The sequence below is a fragment of the Dendrobates tinctorius genome, unplaced genomic scaffold, assembly GCF_039654945.1.
Source record: "Dendrobates tinctorius isolate UK_male_01 unplaced genomic scaffold, ASM3965494v1 ptg000046l, whole genome shotgun sequence".
NCBI lineage: Eukaryota > Metazoa > Chordata > Amphibia > Anura > Dendrobatidae > Dendrobates > Dendrobates tinctorius.
Genome location: NW_027361714.1, coordinates 47480914 through 47499110, shown reverse-complemented (window position 1 = coordinate 47499110; position 18197 = coordinate 47480914). Strand labels below are relative to the sequence as shown.

The 18197-nt window shown below is 45.2% G+C and overlaps 1 protein-coding gene across 3 annotated transcripts in view; it reads right to left on the bottom strand.

Moving 5' to 3' along the window:
- The window catches only part of PEX7 (peroxisomal biogenesis factor 7), a 350516-nt gene that overhangs the window by 49169 nt on the left and 283150 nt on the right, over positions 1–18197 (bottom strand). For 2 of the 3 annotated variants that reach the window (XM_073575890.1, XM_073575892.1), the window contains one exon: positions 7138–7237. The exons of the other annotated variant lie outside the window; for it this stretch is intronic. In XM_073575890.1, the coding sequence (XP_073431991.1) occupies positions 7138–7237 (100 nt within the window). The remainder of the gene's footprint in view (positions 1–7137; positions 7238–18197) is intronic. 3 annotated transcript variants of the gene reach the window in all.

The window sequence follows — 18197 nt, the reverse complement described above, 5'->3', positions numbered from 1 at the left end:
GTTACGGACGCGGCTATACCAAGTATGTGTACATTTATTGTTTTTTTTTATTTCCAAAAAATGAATTTATTAGGGAATTTTTTTTTTTTTTTTAATTTAACGATTTTTTTAAAATTATTTTTACACTTTTTTTTATTTTTTTTTTTACTTTATTACATTGTCCCAGGGGGGACATACCTGTCATGTGACAGATCGCTGATCTGTCACATCACAGATCAGCGATCTGTCACAGGCACTGCACAGGCTTTCCTCATGCCTGCGCTTTGCAGGCACTGAGGAAGCCAGCTCTCTGCAGGCCCCGAAGGTCCCCGTCGCCATCTTGGATTCGGGGACCTGCAGGGATGGAGCCCCCCGCAGCAGCGCTGCACATTGCGCTGCGGTGGGGGGCTCAGGGAAGCACGGGAGGAGCCCCCTCCCTGTCGATGCTTCCCTTTAACCCCCGGTACACCGCAATCGTGTTTGATCGCGGTGTGCAAGGGGTTAACGTGTCGGGGGCGGTCCGTGACCACACCTGACACATTGTACTGGGTGTCAGCTGTGATAATCAGCTGACACCCGGCCGCGATCAGCGGCGCTCACCACGTGTGCGCCGCTGATCGCTGTGACGAACTATCCCGTCCCTGGGAATTAAGTCCCAGGGCACATGGACGGGATAGTACGTCACATGACAGAAAGGGGTTAATCACTGAACCCTTAGATGAAATCATTGGGGAGTGTAGTTTGTAAAAGGAGTTCACATATAGAGGGTTGCTATTGCTCTGGCACCTCAGGGGCTCTGCCAATGTAGCATGGCACTCTCAAACCATTCCAGCAAAAGCTGAACTCCAATATGGATGCCTCTTCCCTTCAGAGGCTCTCCAAATGCGACATGGCGTCCGCCAATTGTTCCAGCATATTTTGAATTCAAAAAGTCAAATGATGCTCCTTCCCTTCCGAGCCCTGTTGTGCGCCCAAACAGTGGTTTGATCCCTCATATGGGGTATCGGCGTACTCAGGAGAAATTGCACAAAAAATTGTAGGGTGCAATTTCTCCTGTTGCCCTCATTAAAATGCAGTATTTTGTGCTAAAAATATATTTGTGGTGAAAATTTGATTTTTTTTTTTTCGTCTCAATGTTATAAACTTCTGTGAAGCACCTGAGGGTTCAATGTGCTCACCACACATCTAGATCAGTTCCCTGAGGGGTTTAGTTACTAAAATGGTGTCACTTGTGGGGATTTTCACTGTTTAGGCAAATCAAAGGCTCTCCAAATATGACATGGCATCCGCCAATTGTTTCAGCAAGTTTTGTATTCAAAAAGTCAAATGGCGCTCCTTCCCTTCTGATCTCTGCTGCGCACCCAAACAAATTACACAACAAATTTTGGGGTACTTTTTTCCTGTTACCCTTGTCAAAATAAAAAAAAATTGGATCTGAAGTAAATTTTTTGTGAAAATAGTTAAATGTTCATTGTTTTTTTCCACATTCCAAAAAATTCCTGTGAAGCACTTGTAGGGTTAATAAACTTCTTTAATGTGGCTCCGAGCAGCTTGAGGGTTGCCATTTTCAGAGTTTTGGGCATTTTCTATCATATAGACCCTTCAAAGTGACTTCAAATGTGATGTGGTCCCTAAAAAAATGGTGTTGTGAAAATGAGAAAATAGTTGGTCAATCTTTGACCCTTATAATTTCCAAACAAAAACAATTTTGGTTGCAAAATTCTGCTGATGTAAAGTAGATATGTGGGAAATATTACTTAAGTATTTTGTGCGACATACAGTGACTTGCGAAAGAATTCAGCCACCTGGAACTTTTTAACCTTTTCCCACATATCATGCTTCAAAACATAAAGATACCAAATGTAAATTTTTGGTGATGAATCAACAAGTGGAACACAATTGTGAAGTTGAATGAAATTTATTGGTTATTTTAAATTTTTGTGGAAAGTCAAAAACTGAAAAGTGGAGCGTGCAATATTATTCGGCCCCTTTTACTTTTACTCACTCCAGAAGTTAATTGTGGATCTCTGAATGATCCAATGTTTTCCTAAATTACTAATGATGTTATATATAATCCACCTGTGTCTAATCAAGTCTCCGTATAAATTCACCTGCTCTGTGATAGTCTCAGGGTTCTGTTTGACGCAGAGAGAGCATCATGAAGACCAAGGAACACAACAGGCAGGTCCGTGATACTATTGTTGAGAAATTTAAAGCTGGATTTGGACACAAAATGATTTACAAAACTTTAAACATCCCACGGAGCAACGTGCAAGCGATCATATTGAAATGGAAGGAGTATCATACCACTGCAAATCTACCAAGACCCGGCAGTACCTCTAAACTTTCATCTCAAACAAGGAGAAGACTGATAAGAGATGCAGCCAAGAGGCCCATGATCACTCTGGATGAACCGCAGAGATCTACAGCTGAGGTGGGACAGTAAGTCCATAGGACAACAATCAGTCGTACACTGCACAAATCTGGCCTTTATGGAAGAGTGGCAAGAAGAAAGCCATTTCTCAAAGATATCCATAAAAAGTGTTGTTTAAAGTTTGCAACAAGACACCTAAGGGACACAACAAACATATGGAAGCAGGTGCTCTGGTCAGATGAAACCAAAATCAAACTTTTTGGCAACAATGCCAAACGATATGTTTGGTGTAAAGGCAACACAGCTCATCACCCTGAACACACCATCCCCACTGTCAAACATGGTGGTGGCAGCATCATGGTTTTGGCCTGCTTTTCTTCAGCAGGGACAGGGAAGATGGTTAAAATTGAGGGGAAGATGGATGGAGACAAATACAGGAACATTCTTGAAGAAAACCTGTTGGAGTCTCCAAAAGACCTGAGACTGGGACGGAGATTTGTCTTCCAACAAGACAATGATCCCAAACATAAAGCAAAATCTACAATGGAATGGTTCACAAATCCAGGTGTTAGAATGGCCAAGTCAAAGTCCAGACCTGAATCCAGTCGAGGATCTGTGGAAAAAGCTGAAAACTGCTGTTTACAAACGATCTCCATCAAACCTCACTGTGCTCGAGCGGTTTGCCAAGGAAGCATGGGCAAGAATTTCAGTCTCTCGATGTACAAAACTGATAGAGACATACCCCAAGCAAATTGCAATTGTAATCGCAGCAAAAGGTGAATAACAAAGTATTAAGTTAAAGGAGCTGAATAATATTGCACGCCCCACTTTTCAGTTTTTGAATTTCAACAAAAATTTAAAGTAACCAACAAATTTCGTTCAACTTTACAATTGTGTCCCACCTTTTGCTGATTTTTCACCAAAAATTTACATTTGGTATCTTTCTGTTTGAAGCATGATAAGTGGGAAAAGTTTGAAAAGTTCCAGGGGGCCGAATACTTTCGCAAGGCACTGTATCTCTGTGACTTAAAGGCATGAAAACTCAAAGTAAAAAAATAGCGAAATGTTCGCCAAATTTTTTTCCGCAAATAAACGCAAGTCGTATCAAAGAAATGTTACCACTATCATGAAGTACAATATGTCACGAAAAAACTTTCTCAGAATCACCGGGATCAGTTGAAGCATTCCAGAGTTATTACCTCATAAAGGGACAGTGGTCAGAATTGTAAAAACTGGCCTGGTCATTAACATGCAAACCATCCTTGGGGGTTAAGACAATCTAAAAGCTCTAGCAGTTTGAGGAGCACATGCAAAAAAAAAATCTGAAATCGTGTACCGATTATTAAGGCCAAAGAAAGCATAAAGGGGGAAAGAGGCAATCTTGTGTAAAACAGCAATGTTCTGAACGTAGTAAACAGTCTACATTCAGAATATATTGTTCACAGGTCCAAGCTACGTGGGTTGATGGCCTGGCTATGTGGTAAGTGAGTGAATAACTGTTTTTGACAATAAAAAAATATGCAGATACTGTATTTCAAGTTGTGAAAAAAATAGTCTGCTTTCCCTAATGAAAGCACAACACTGTGATGTAAGTTTCTCCAACATTGCTAATTTCTACTTCATTTAAACCCATTCATCTTTCATTGTGATTTCTGACTGCAAGAGGTTATTGTTTAGTAAAGCATGTGAAGAGTTACGGTCAATGAGCTAAGAAATAATACTTATTACAAGTGACGTTCAAGGAAATTATGCCAGTCCATATAGCCATAAAGATAGTTTTCATTTCAATATCACCGGTAAAAATTCAGTTTCATTTTCTGGTTTGGTCTACAAGGTGCAAGCTCATAAAACATTAATAAAAAATGTTCCAACAGCCTAGAGAGATGGATGCATGAGCTGTAAGCTCCAGCTACTAACCCCTCAGTGACAGAGTCAGTTTGCAGCTTAATGACCAGGCCAATTTTTACAATTCTGACCACTGCCATTTATGAGGTTATAACTCTGGAACGCTTTAATGGATTCCCGCTGATTCTGAGATTGTTTTTTCCTGACATATTGTACTTCATGTTAGTGGTAAAATTTCTTCGATAAGTCTTGTGTTTATTTATGAAAAAAACGGAAATATGGCGAAAATTTTGAAAATTTTGCAATTTTAAAAATTTAAATTTTTATGCCCTTAAATCAGAGATGTGTCACAAAAATTTCTTAATAAATAACATTTCCCACATGTCTACTTTACATCACCATAATTTTGGAAGCAACATTTTTTTTTTGTTAGGAAGTTATAAGGGTTAAAAGTTGACCAGCGATTTCTCACTTTTACAACAAAATTTACAAAACCATTTTTTTTAGGGACCACATCATATTTAAAGTCATTTTGAGGGGTGTACATGACAGAAAATACCCAAAAGTGGCACCATTCTAAAAACTAGACCCCTCAAGGTGCTCAAAACCCACAAGAAGTTTATTAACCCTTTAAGTGCTTCACAGGAACTAAAGCAATGTGGAAGGAAAAAATTAACATTTAACTTTTTTTTGCAAAAAATTTACTTCAGAACCAATTTTTTTTATTTTCACAAGTGTTAAAAGAGAAAATCAACCACAAAATTTGTTGTACAATTTCTCCTGAATACGCCGATACCCCATATGTGGGGGTAAACCACTTTTTCAGCACATGGCAGAGCTCGCAAGGGATGGAGCACCGTTTGACTTTTTCAACGAAAAAATTTCCTGGAATTGAGATCGGATGCCATGTTGCGTTCGGAGAGCCCTTAATGTGCCTAAACAGTGGAAACCTCCAACAAGTGACCCCATTTTGGAAACTAGACCCCCCAAGGAACTTATCTAGATGTGTGGTGAGCACTTTGAACTTTCAAGTGCTTCACAGAAGTTTATAACGTAGAGCCGTAAAAATAAGAAATCCATTTTTTTCCACAAAAATGATCTTTTCGCCCCCAAATTTTTATTTTTACAAGGGTAACAGGAGAAATCATACCCCCACAGTTATTGTGCGATTTGTCCTGAGTACGCTGATACCCCTTATGTGGGGGGGAACCACTGTTTGGGCGCATGGGAGAGCTTGGAAGGGAAGGAGTGCCATTTTGGAATGCTGACTTTGATGGAATGGTCTGCGGGCATCATGTTGCGTCTGCAGAGCCCCTGATGGGCCTAAACAGTGGAAACCCTGCCCACAAGTGACCCCATTTTGGAAATTAGACCCCCTAAGGAACTTATCTAGATGTGTGCTGAGCACTTTGAACCCCCAAGCGCTTCACAGAAGTTTATAAACGCAGAGCCGTGAAAATAAAAAGTCTTTTTATTTCCACAAAAGTGATTTTTTAGACCCCAATTTTTAGACCCCCAAATTTGGTAAATAGTGGAAACCCCTCAATTCTTGCTCCAACCCTAACCCCAACACACCCCTAACCCTAATCCCAACCCTAACCTTAATCCCAACCCTAATCTAACCCTAATCCTAGTTCGCCCTAAACCTAATTCTAACCCTAGCCCTAACCCGAGCCCTAACCCTAGCCCAACCCTAACCCTAACCCTAATGGAAAACTGAAAAAAAAAATATTTTCTTTATTTCGTTATGTTGGCCTAACTAAGGGGGTGATAAACGGGGGGGTTATGTACTATTTTGTTTATTTTGATCACGATGATAGTTTATCATCGTGATCAAAATGAATGAATGGAATCTGCCAGCTGGAGCCGGCAGATTCCCGGTGGGCGCACTGCGCATGCGCCCACCATTTTCCCCAGATCCAAGATGGCGGCGCCCACCGGAGGACGTCAGTGGGACACAGGACCACGGGGAGGAGACAGAGGACCACGGAGAGGTACCGGGGGGGATCGGGGACCCTCTTTCTCTCTTCTCTGAGGATCAGAGGAAAGAGAAATTAAATGTAAAATTGCGGCTTTTTTTTTTTTTGCGGTCACCGTTATAGGGTTAATAACGGCGATTGCAAAAGCGGGGTCGGTAAAAACTGACCGATTCATGTTATCTGGAATCTCGGCTACCCCCGCCAGTCGAGACCCCGGAGAAAATCCGACACTGGGGGGCGCTATTCACTTTCTCCACGGTGCCGTGAATTAACAGTGCTGTGGTTTAAGTACCCTTAATTACCGCCGTTAAAAGGCGTATCGGCGGTCGTTAAGGGGCTAAGCTACCTGTAACAGCCTTATTTTTATATATCAGTCTTAAATGGTTTGTCCAGTTTCAGAAAATCCCTGTTCTCGGGAGCAGATTGTTATTAAAAAAACAAAACAAAAAACAACTCACTCTATGGGTACACCTCTGAATTTCCACAGTTGCTCCTGTTATTTGATACTGGCTTCAGCGTTGACATTATATCCACAGCAGAACCGAAGAATTAAAAGGGATATTCCAGCACTTCCATCCAAAAAATGTATCTTTTTACTAGAAGTTAATTTAAAAACAGGAAGATCCATCATGAAGATAAAATCTTACGAGTTTCTGGAGGACACTACGTCCTCAGTCATAGGAATCCTATGATGGATTCTCCTGCGGTTGAAGAGATCACCGCCTGGCTGCTGTGCTGTTGACATGACAATGAGTAAAGTAAAAAAGCGGGGTTTGAGATATAATATATATATATATATATATATATATATATATATATATATATAGCGGTGAACAATCGGTTCTACAATGGACCACCTACACTCAGGAATGAGCCACTTGAAAGCCGCTGTCAGTTATTTTTCACTGATGCACACATTGTTGTAGTAGAGAGGCTTTGGGGATAAAGATATAGATATACCTGTCCTGGGACAAGAATGCTGAAGTCAAGACCACAAGTAAACTCTGTATGATGCTCCATAGTTTCAAGCAGTGGTGAAGGTTTGGAAAAGTCCCATAACCTGTCGAGAAAGTGCAAGTATTAGGTAAATTTACTGTTTAAATACATTTTGTTCAGGAAAAAGAAAATCTACTAAGAAGAAAATAAGTTAAGAAGTAAAGTCTGTATGTATTATAAGGCCTCGTTAAATGTGGACGATATATTGTGACTTTGTGAAAATCCCACATTTAAAGTCGAAGCAATTTACAGTACAAAATATGTGCACAAGATTTTCAAATGACAAAACATTGAAACTGACAGCAAATCCACAGCACCACTAGAATGTAACACTTGCAGATTGTACTGTGACCTGTAAGGCCAGACTCCCTTCTCGGTAAAGATACATACATCATGTGATATTTGCACCTTAAGGCTGTGTTCACACACAACGTTTTTTTAGCAGTATTTTTAGCGTTTTTTCCAATAAAACTGCTAAAAATAAGCTTCCCATTCATCTCTATGCATTTTGCACTTTTTGTGCATACTGATGCGTCTTTTACCGCGAAAAAAACGCATTGCGGTAAAAAACGCAGCATGCTCACTAATTTCGCAGATTTTTCCACGTTTTTGGCTATTTCTATGCGTTTTGAAAACGCGCGGAAAAAAACGCATAAAAACGCAGAGAAAAACACGCGGTTTCTGGGGAGTCAGGTTTTTTAGCAGAAATTTTCTGCTACGTGTGCACTTAGCCTAAAAGTTATTTCCAAGATTGAAAGTTGTCACTTAACCAAGAGTAGGTGATAACTTGCGGGTTGGTGGGGTCTTACCACTCTGAACACCTTTTATCTCGAGAAAAAAGCTCTAAAATGCCATATCGGCAATCTCCAGCAATCCCATGGAAAATGAAAGGAAAATGCAGTATCATCGCTCTATTCCGACAGGGAATTTCCCAGCCCCAATCTCAGGATCAGTGGGTAAACAGCAGGAACAAGTTATCATCTAGCAAAAGCTTTAAATATTAAGAATAATCCTTTAAGGAGGATCAAAGCATCTTACTGAAAAAAACTTTTCAAAGTATGAAGGTCTAAGAACTCATAGACAAGGAAGAGTAGCAAAAGAGAATGGAGCAATCGTACACCAATTTTATTGCTTCAGAGTAAGGGCCCCGTCACACATAGCGACTCACCAGGGATCCCGACAACGATATCAACTTGTCAGGTTCGCTGGGGTGTCGCTACATTGTTCTATGCTGTGCTGTCAAACAGGTAGTTTGACAAGCGATCAGCACCAGCGACGTTGAGCGGGCGCGTCACTGTGTACGTTAGTTACCAGTGCGCTTATACAGGGAGCTGGTAACTAAGGTACACATCGGGTTTCTAAGCAGCAGGCGTCACTTAGAAACCCGATGTGTACCTTGGTTACCAGCTCCGTGCATCAGCGCGCTGGTAACTAAGGTACACAGAGGGTTTCTAAGCGCTAAGTGCTGCTTAGAAACCCTGCATTTACCTTAGTTACCAGCGCACTGATCGCTGGTCTCTCGCTTGTCTCACGCAGTGATACATGCTGGCCAGCGGGAGAACAGCGATCAAAAAAATGTCCTGGCCATTTCAGGACGATCAGCGATAAACGGCAGGGGGGCCGGTCGCTGGTCAGTGTCACACACAGCGATCTCGCTGGTGAGATCGCTGTTGCATCACAAAACTTGTGACTCAGCAGCAATCTCGCTAGCGAGATCGCTATGTGTGACAGGGGCTTTAGAAAATTATATTATCCTATGTAAAAAGCACATTGTATTTTGTATTAACACTAAAACAAATTTGTAAGAACAAAAAGACATTGCCCACTCCTGCACTGGGACATATTTATTTGTACTAATCTGCTCTGATTTTCTAACCACTAACTGCTGAAACCAATTTCACCTTCCTGACAAGGAAACATTTTTCAAACCCGACATGCATCACTTTATGTGGTAATAATTCTGTAATGCTTCTATCTAATGCCAGCAGCGAACACAGACTCAGTGACGTCATCGCTAGTCACTGAGCCTGTGCGCGCTGCTTCCCATTCATTCCCCAGTACTTTACAGCCCGAGCGGTTGCATTAGCACCGCTCCGGTTGTAAACTGATTATCCCCAGATATGGATTGCGCCATGGTAATGACTGTACGCCGGACAGGTATGGTATATTGTGTGATTATTTTTTTTTAGTTTTTATTTTTTTTACAGGAGATCAAGGGATTCGAGATGGGATTAACAGTGTAAATGTGGGGAGGAGGACCCCCATACAGTGATTGGGCTGGAACCAGGGGGACCGCCATCAGGGTTGTTGAAGAAACCACATCAGGGGGATTACAAAGGGAGACATGCGACTGAAGTTGTCAGGGCAACAGGGGGCGGGGCGAGGGTAAAAGGAGCAGGGGACGCGCTGAGGTGGCAGTTGGCAGAGAGCCTGACAGGAGAGAGGAAGCCGTGCGGCAGAGAGAGGACTGTGGCAACTGACGGTGTGGAAAAGAGAGACAGGCAGGAGACTGAAAAAGGGAAATTTGAGACTGACCGAAGGTTGACGCGTAAGAGACTCTCCCCGGGAGTTTCCCCCCGCAAAGATTCAGATAAAGTGACGGCCGCTGATTCCCTCCGTGGTGTGACAGGACCGGGATCTCAGGCGACCGCTGCGACGACACAGCAATCCGGTACAGTGGCCAGGACACTGCCCCCCTGTCTGCTCCCACAGCTGCGGCCCCGTCATCACCGACCTCAGGGGACGTCACCTCGCTATAAGCGGCCGCAGAGCCCGTCCCGGTTACTGAGGGGACACTGAGCAGAATTTGTTAACGTTTATGTCTTTTTTTTTTGAAACTGCGTCATGACCTGGCTGGGGAACGAGCGCCTCTAAACGGACGCCTGGGAGATTGACCCCCTGAACAGTTTCTTCAGGGCCTGTTGTGCCCCCACCGTGCCAGCCTCTTCAGGGCCCGTTGTGCCCCACCGACCCCATTTCTTCAGGGCCTGTTGTGCCCCACCGTGCCAGCTTCTTCAGGGCCCGTTGTGCCCCACCGACCCCATTTCTTCAGGGCCCGTTGCGCCCCACCGCCCAGTTTCTTCAGGGCCTGTTGTGCCCCATCGTTCCGGTTTCTTCAGGGCCTGTTGTGCCCCATCGTTCCGGTTACTACAGGGCCCGTTGCGCCCCACCGTCCAGTTTCTTAAGGGCCTGCTGCGCCCCATCGTTCTGGTCTCTTCGGGGCTGGACAAGCACAAGTCCTTCCGGGAAGTCGTGGATTACAAGGCAGCCACATCTGCAACCCCTGAGTGGTCGTGAACTCGAGCGACGCCCGGAAGGCTAAGTGTATTATAGAGAAAATAAGGACCCTTTTTGTTTTTTTAATGTTGTTTTACGAGTCCCTGCGAGGACAAATAAGTGTTTCCCGTTTTGTCTGATTTAATCAGTTTTAGCCCTTGCGGCTTTAAAACTTATAAAAGTTTATTTCACCCCACATTCAGTCTCGTGTCTCGTCACTGCATCCTGTGAGCCTGCTCGAACCCTACACTTGGCGTAGTCGGCAGGATGCAGTCTCCGAGCACGGACAGTGGTAGCCCCGAACATGGGGGAGCTGTAAGCTCTGTAAATAATGAGGGTCCCCGTACCAGCATCTCATTGGGGGCCATGTTGAACAACCTGCCTAGATTCTCTGGCTCAAATACTATGCTATGGAGCTGGACAGAGCGGATGAGGGGGCTTTTTCGGATGCACCCAATGACCCCTGACCTGGAAGCTGAAGTGGCACTCATGGCCCTAGACGGGGAGGTGCGGAGGTCAGTGATGTTGAAACCCCCGGGGCACCGCAACACTTTTGAAAAGGTGTTGCAGATAGTGGAACAGACCCACGGGGATCCCACTAATGTGGGAGAGTTAAGGACCCGACTGTTTAGCCGGATGCAGGCAGAGGGGGAGACGATTACTCAGTATATGAATGTACTCCAAGAGTTGCATACGGCTATTGAAAGAAAAGATGGGGTAGGGGTAGGACCTGTTGACATAACCCTACGTGACCTACTGGTGACTGGACTGCGAGATCCACTGATAAAGCAGGCTTTAAGGGAACGGATCAGAATGAATCCCCAAATCGACTTTTCAGAAGTGGGAAGTCAGGCACGGGTTCAGGAGCAAGAGCAGGGGATGGCGGTCCCCGTGGGGAAGGTCCGAGGTGTGGAGGCCTCCTCGAACACAGTTGAGGAACCTCAATGGGTGGAGGAGATGAAGCGTGAATTGAAAAATATAAAGAGCGAGTTGGCTGAAGTAAAGAGAAGAACCGAACCGGAGACTGGACGACCCAGTGCTAATCCCGGTCCCTGGGGGTCACGCTCTCCGCGAGGTGGTCAATCTCTACCGGCCCGGTGTTATGAGTGTGGAGAACCAGGCCACTTCGCCCGAGAGTGTCCGCGGCGTGGGAGATACCCACCCCGGCGGCCATTAAACTAAAGGGCTCCGGGCTGGGGGGACGCCGCTCGGAGCCGAAAACCACAACTAGGGGTGGTGGAAGTCCCGAAGATTTGGTAGCAAAGTGTCCTGAAGTTTGGGCAGAAGTAGAGGGCCGGGCCGTCCGGTGTCTGGTGGACACTGGGTCACAAGTAACCACTATGCCCGCAGCGTACTTTCAACAAAACTTTCCGGAGGCAGCAAGGCCTCAGTGGGGGCCCATGATTAGACTAGTAGCCGCCAACCAACTGCCGGTTCCGGTTGCCGGGGTAGTGTGGGTGCAGGTGACGTTGTGCGGTAAACCCCTCGGCCGCAGAGGGGTGGTGCTGACTCAAGGAGAAGCTGATCAACGACACCCCGTCACCCTAGGCATGAATATTTTAAAAGAGTTTGGTAACCTGTTGCTTAATGATCCCACACAAAGGACACTGAAGCAGTGGGGTTCTCGCACAGCTCAGGGACAGGTATTCCAGCAGCTGGTGCGAGGTGCGCGGGTGCATCGGGACTGCCAGGAGGGTGAGGCTCTGGGCAAGGTCATCGCGACAGCGGCACCCCTGCTTGTGCTGCCTCCTGGACAGACAGTGGTGGCCCTGCCAATTCGGGCCCCGATACCTTTGGAAGGCGTAGAGGTGCAGGTGGAGCCGTGTCACTCAGAGCACTTACCTCCTGGCATACTGGTGGCCCGTTCCCTCGCTACGGTGCGAAAAGGAACCGCCCTGGTCCGCTGCGTTAACCTTGAAGACCGAGATATCATTCTGAAAGCACGGACTGTACTGGCCAAACTAGTAAAGCCTCTAGAAGAAGTGCTGCCCGCTGCTGCGGTTCAATTACGAGTACACCCCGAGGATCCTGGGGAGGTAACAATACGAACCCTACAGGCCCACGAAGTCTCGACACAAGAGAAGGGCCGAAATATTTTGGAGCAGATGCGGGCCGAGCTTTCTGGACTAACTGCGGCCCAACTTTCACAAGTAAAAGCATTGCTGGGACAGTACCATGAAGTATTTGCTAGTCATGAGGACGACTTTGGGTGTACCACCGCCATCACTCATGAGATCCCCACAGCAGGAGCGGCCCCTATCCGAGAACGATATCGACAGATCCCGCCACAACTCTATCAGGAGGTGAAAACTTTGCTGGCTCAGATGCTACAAAAAGGGGTGATACGGGAAAGTCAAAGCCCTTGGGCGGCCCCCATCGTGTTGGTCCGGAAGAAAGATGGTACACTACGATTCTGTGTTGATTATCGTAAATTGAATGCTTGCACTATTAAAGACTCATACCCACTGCCCCGCATAGAAGAATCTCTGTCTGCATTGGGTAAAGCAACATATTTTTCGACCCTGGACTTGGCCAGTGGGTACTGGCAGGTGCCTATGTCAGAAGAGGACAGAGCTAAGACGGCGTTCATAGTGCCCATGGGACTGTTTGAGTTTAATCGAATGCCATTCGGGCTGGCCAACGCCCCCGGGACTTTTTTTTTTGAAACTGCGTCATGACCTGGCTGGGGAACGAGCGCCTCTAAACGGACGCCTGGGAGATTGACCCCCTGAACAGTTTCTTCAGGGCCTGTTGTGCCCCCACCGTGCCAGCCTCTTCAGGGCCCGTTGTGCCCCACCGACCCCATTTCTTCAGGGCCTGTTGTGCCCCACCGTGCCAGCTTCTTCAGGGCCCGTTGTGCCCCACCGACCCCATTTCTTCAGGGCCCGTTGCGCCCCACCGCCCAGTTTCTTCAGGGCCTGTTGTGCCCCATCGTTCCGGTTTCTTCAGGGCCTGTTGTGCCCCATCGTTCCGGTTACTACAGGGCCCGTTGCGCCCCACCGTCCAGTTTCTTAAGGGCCTGCTGCGCCCCATCGTTCTGGTCTCTTCGGGGCTGGACAAGCACAAGTCCTTCCGGGAAGTCGTGGATTACAAGGCAGCCACATCTGCAACCCCTGAGTGGTCGTGAACTCGAGCGACGCCCGGAAGGCTAAGTGTATTATAGAGAAAATAAGGACCCTTTTTGTTTTTTTAATGTTGTTTTACGAGTCCCTGCGAGGACAAATAAGTGTTTCCCGTTTTGTCTGATTTAATCAGTTTTAGCCCTTGCGGCTTTAAAACTTATAAAAGTTTATTTCACCCCACATTCAGTCTCGTGTCTCGTCACTGCATCCTGTGAGCCTGCTCGAACCCTACATAATAAAGATGGAAAAAATGTGTGGTGTATTATTTCATTAAAAGACTTTATTCTTACTGTGTGTGTGTTTATTTAACCCTTTTCGTACAATAAAATTAGTAATGGAGAGGTGTCAATAAGACACCTCTCCATTACTAAGCCGGGCTTCATGTCACCTTACAATAGAAAGGTGACATTAACCCCTTATTACTCCACTTGCCACCGCTACAGGGCAAGTGGGAAGAACCCGACAAAGCTCCAGAATAGGCGCATCTAATAGATGCGCCTTTTCTGGGCAGCTGCGGGCTGCTCTTATTAGGCTGGGGGGGCAGTATCATGGCCCCTTACCAGCCTAAGAGTAGCAGCGCGCACCTGTTAGTTTTGCCAGGTTGTTTTTTTTTTTTCATTCATTCTTCCCTGCTCGTGCTTTTGCCAGCAGAGCAGGGGGAATGACAGCCGCGTTCAGCACCACATGCAGGGGAACAGAGGTACAGTAGCGCTACTTCCCCAGCGGCCGGTCGTGCTCACGGAGGACAGTGTACACTGTTCTCCGTGTGCACGTGTTGCGGCCCGTGTGTCCGGGTCAAAACGGACAAGTCTGCGTGTTTTGCACACAGACATACGGTCCATGAAAACACACTGACATCTGCATAGACCCATTCATTTGAATAGGTCTACGTGTGTGTCTCTGGTACGAGAGAAAGCTGTCACTACAGGTACCAGAGCCACTGATGTGTGAAACCGGCCTAAGGCATACGGCAAAGCTCATAAGGAAATAAGTGCCATAATGGATTTCAGATTTTCCTGCAATGGTTTGAGGGTGCTATGACACATTGACAAAGCCTTTGAGGTACCTAAACTGCAGAACCCCTCAATAAGTAATCACATTTTTAGGAAAACCCGTCAAGGTCTTTTATTATAGAGGGATTTGCAGGTTTGATAATGGTGCGAATCCCTCTCTCAACTCCAGGTTTTGGAAGTGACTCTATGGCCATGATTCCAAATCTGTCAATCTGGCCTTGTGTGTGTCAGTTTGGAGTTTGCAAGCTGCAGAGTGGGAAGCTCTGTGCAACCTAGGCCTGTGTGGAGCTAACACAGAGCCAGGGACTTCAAGGCGGCTGACGCCCCGAGAGACATGTCGGTGCCATTGCCCACGGCAACAGGTTTTGAAGACAGACTGTATTTCTGGAAACCTGGCTGCGATCCGGAGGATATCAGTCCTGTATGTGAATCTGAAAATAAAAACACTGTTTATGTTGAACTTTATGTGGTCCCTGCCTATCTCTTGCACTGCGTCAACTCCACTGCACTAAATCATATTTTGATAGCTATAATTTTCATTGTTTTGCTGAAAGAGTTATGCGAGAGCCTTTTTTTGAACATTAATTGGTACAATTTTGGGATAAGGGTCATTTTTTAAACATTTGGGAGACAAAATGAACAAAAAGCAGCAATTCAGGAATTGTTTTTATGCTATTTTTTTTTACACTGTTTGGTAAAAATGATCCAACCATGTAATTTTCAGGTCAGTATGATTACAACTATACCACATTTATAAAATGTTTGTGTTTTGCTACTTTTGCACATGAAGATCAATTTTAAAGAAAGCAAATGTTTAAGAATAAATAGTCATTATATGAGAGTAAGGCTATGTGCCCACGTTGCAGAAATGCTGCGGAACTGTCCGCAGTATTTCCACAACTCCCTGCCGCAGGTAAAACGCATGCGAAATTCGCATGCGTTTTCCCGCAAAATACAAGCATTATGCAAACTTTTTTAGCTTGCGGAATTCAAGTGCTTTGCCAAGCGATTTGAAGCATCGCTTGGAAATGTTATTGCACAGGTTTGTCACTCTTGTCAAACATAGTGCTTGACAAGTGTGACCAACTTTTTACTATATATGCTGCCTATGCAGCATCAATAGTAAAAGATAGAATGTTAAAAAAATAAAAAATATCCGTTCCGTTTCCAGGCGTGCTTTGCGAGAATAACCTTTGTGACGTCACGTGACCGCAATGTCACAAAGGTCATTTTGGCGTAAAGCACGCCTGGGAAGCACCGCTGAGGACCGGGAGGACTCCGGGGGCTGACAGAGGGTAAGTATAACCTTATTTTTTATTTTAATTCTATTTTTAACAGGAATATGGTACCCAGGGCATGGAGGAGAGTCTCCTATCCTCCAGACCCTGGGTACTGTCACAATCCATTTTTGGATCTGCCAGATTCTGGATTCTCTTTTATAAACTTTTTCCCTTTCAGGCCATCAGGGGTTAATGTCATTTTTGCCCCAGGTGGCCACTGGTGTGACTACAACTGTAGCTGGTCGGCTGCTGGGTTCCCCCCCGGTGGCCGCTGGTGTTACTACATGTTTAGTTAGTCAGCAGGTGGTGACTACTCCCACTTCCCTTTATAAGGCCACCTGGTGCTGCAATTCACTGTTGGCAATACTGGTAATTTGCTAACCAACCTTGGTGAAGACTGGACCTACCTGGTGCAGAGGGGGTTCAGCTTATCTGGAGCAGTGGTGTTGCTGCTGGATGCTGATCGAGTGCCTTTCTCTGCTGCTTGGAGCATTGGCGGCAAATAAAGCTAAGTTTTGGCTTTTAGTTGCTTTAACCCCGTGGTGTCTCTTATCTTTTCCTTTTGTTATTGGTGCAGTTCGCTTTATTCCCTGTCTCACCTCCTGGGGAAGGGGTTGATGTTTAAGCTCAGGGCTAAACAGGAGATAGGGACAGGTCGGGGACTTGGGCCTCACTACCTTCAAGTGTACCCCCAAGTTAAGGAAAGTCAGGACACCTCCTTAGCCTGAGGGGCAGTTCAGGGGCCCTGGTTCCATGTCTCCTGTTTTTCCACTACTGCCCCGTGACAGGTACCATCCGCACATGAAATGCTCACTTTACGCATGGTGGGCATAGTCACATGCGTAAAGTGAGCGTTTCAATGCAATCCAATGGTGGCGGAATCGCCACGATTCCTCAAAATTAATGGACATGCTGCGGATTTTTCCGCAATGCGATTCCGCAGCGGAAAAACCTGAACCTTTTCCACAACAACTGCGGAATCCTATAGGATTGCATGGGATGCGTTTTAACTAACTTTTTTTAACCGTTTCTGCGGCGGCAATGCCGCTGCGGAAACGCTTAAAAAACGCAACGTGGGCACACAGCTTTATAGCTTTTTATTTTTTTTGCTGACAAAGCAGAGTGGGGGCCTGATTTTTGGGGACGGTATAACGATTTCAGGGATCTATGGATCTTTCATTTTCATTTATCTGATCATTTATGAAATACCGTACTATACTTAAGCATTGCAGGGTACTAGACCTGTCAGTGTCACAGTCTGCTTGTGGCAGGAATTAACAGATCATTGTACTCTGAGGAAATGGAGGTCATTGTTTGGCCTCTGGGTGCTATGACAATCCTGGTCTCTCCTCCATAGCGGGGATGCCAAAGAGGTGAGAGAGGATGCCCACTCCCTCTCACAACCTCCTAAATGTCATGATCAACAGTGTTTGTGGCATTTAGTAGAGTGTGAAAGGAAGGGTTAAACAGCCAATGGCTATTAGATAAGCTGAGCTACTGGCAGTGATTGTTATGGCCCAGCTCATGTGCCTGCCCAATCAACAGGATGTACTGCTATATCCATTTGTGACAACTCCTTGCACAATAAGACATAACAGTATATCCATTGTAATGAAGAGGTTAAACAGACTACAAAGTCTAAAAATGTGCCAAATCATTAGTGGATCTGGCTGTTTGATGAATTTAGAAAATTTTAATAAAGTGTGTAAAGAAAAAATTTGGGTACAATTCACAAGTTGCTTAGTAAATTTCCCTTAATGCAATATGACACACATCTACGTGATTGTTCAGGTTATCACGTGTGAAGGAGGCTCAAGAGATAAGCTGTTTCCACAAGTGGCAAACACAAGCTAAATTAAATAGCTGGCATCTGTTTCTAACAGACATAGTCGGAAATAAGCTCCAGCTGCGGCTGTTAATCTCAGACAGGAACATTCAAATAGTGCGCTTACTGGCTTGTGGGGCACTGATGGGTTACTATGGCAGCCGGGAGACTTTTGAATGCCACTATCGCTATCATTATTGTATTCCTCTGAAGCTCAACAATACGCTGACCTTCAAAGGAGAACGAGATATACAATATACTGCAATACTGATGTTGAACGATAGCAGGTTTAAGTCCCCTACACAGACTAAACAAAAAGTAAAATATAAAAAATGCAATTAAAAAGATCCAAACATCGTATATATAGCCAAGAATGGTTATGGGTACGAGCCATCAGTCAGCTCAATTGATGGAGAAACAAAAATGTTACCGGTCTTGGAATATGGCAACACAAACCCCCATATTCTATATTTTTTTCCCACAAACTTTTGAATGTTTTTCTCCACTT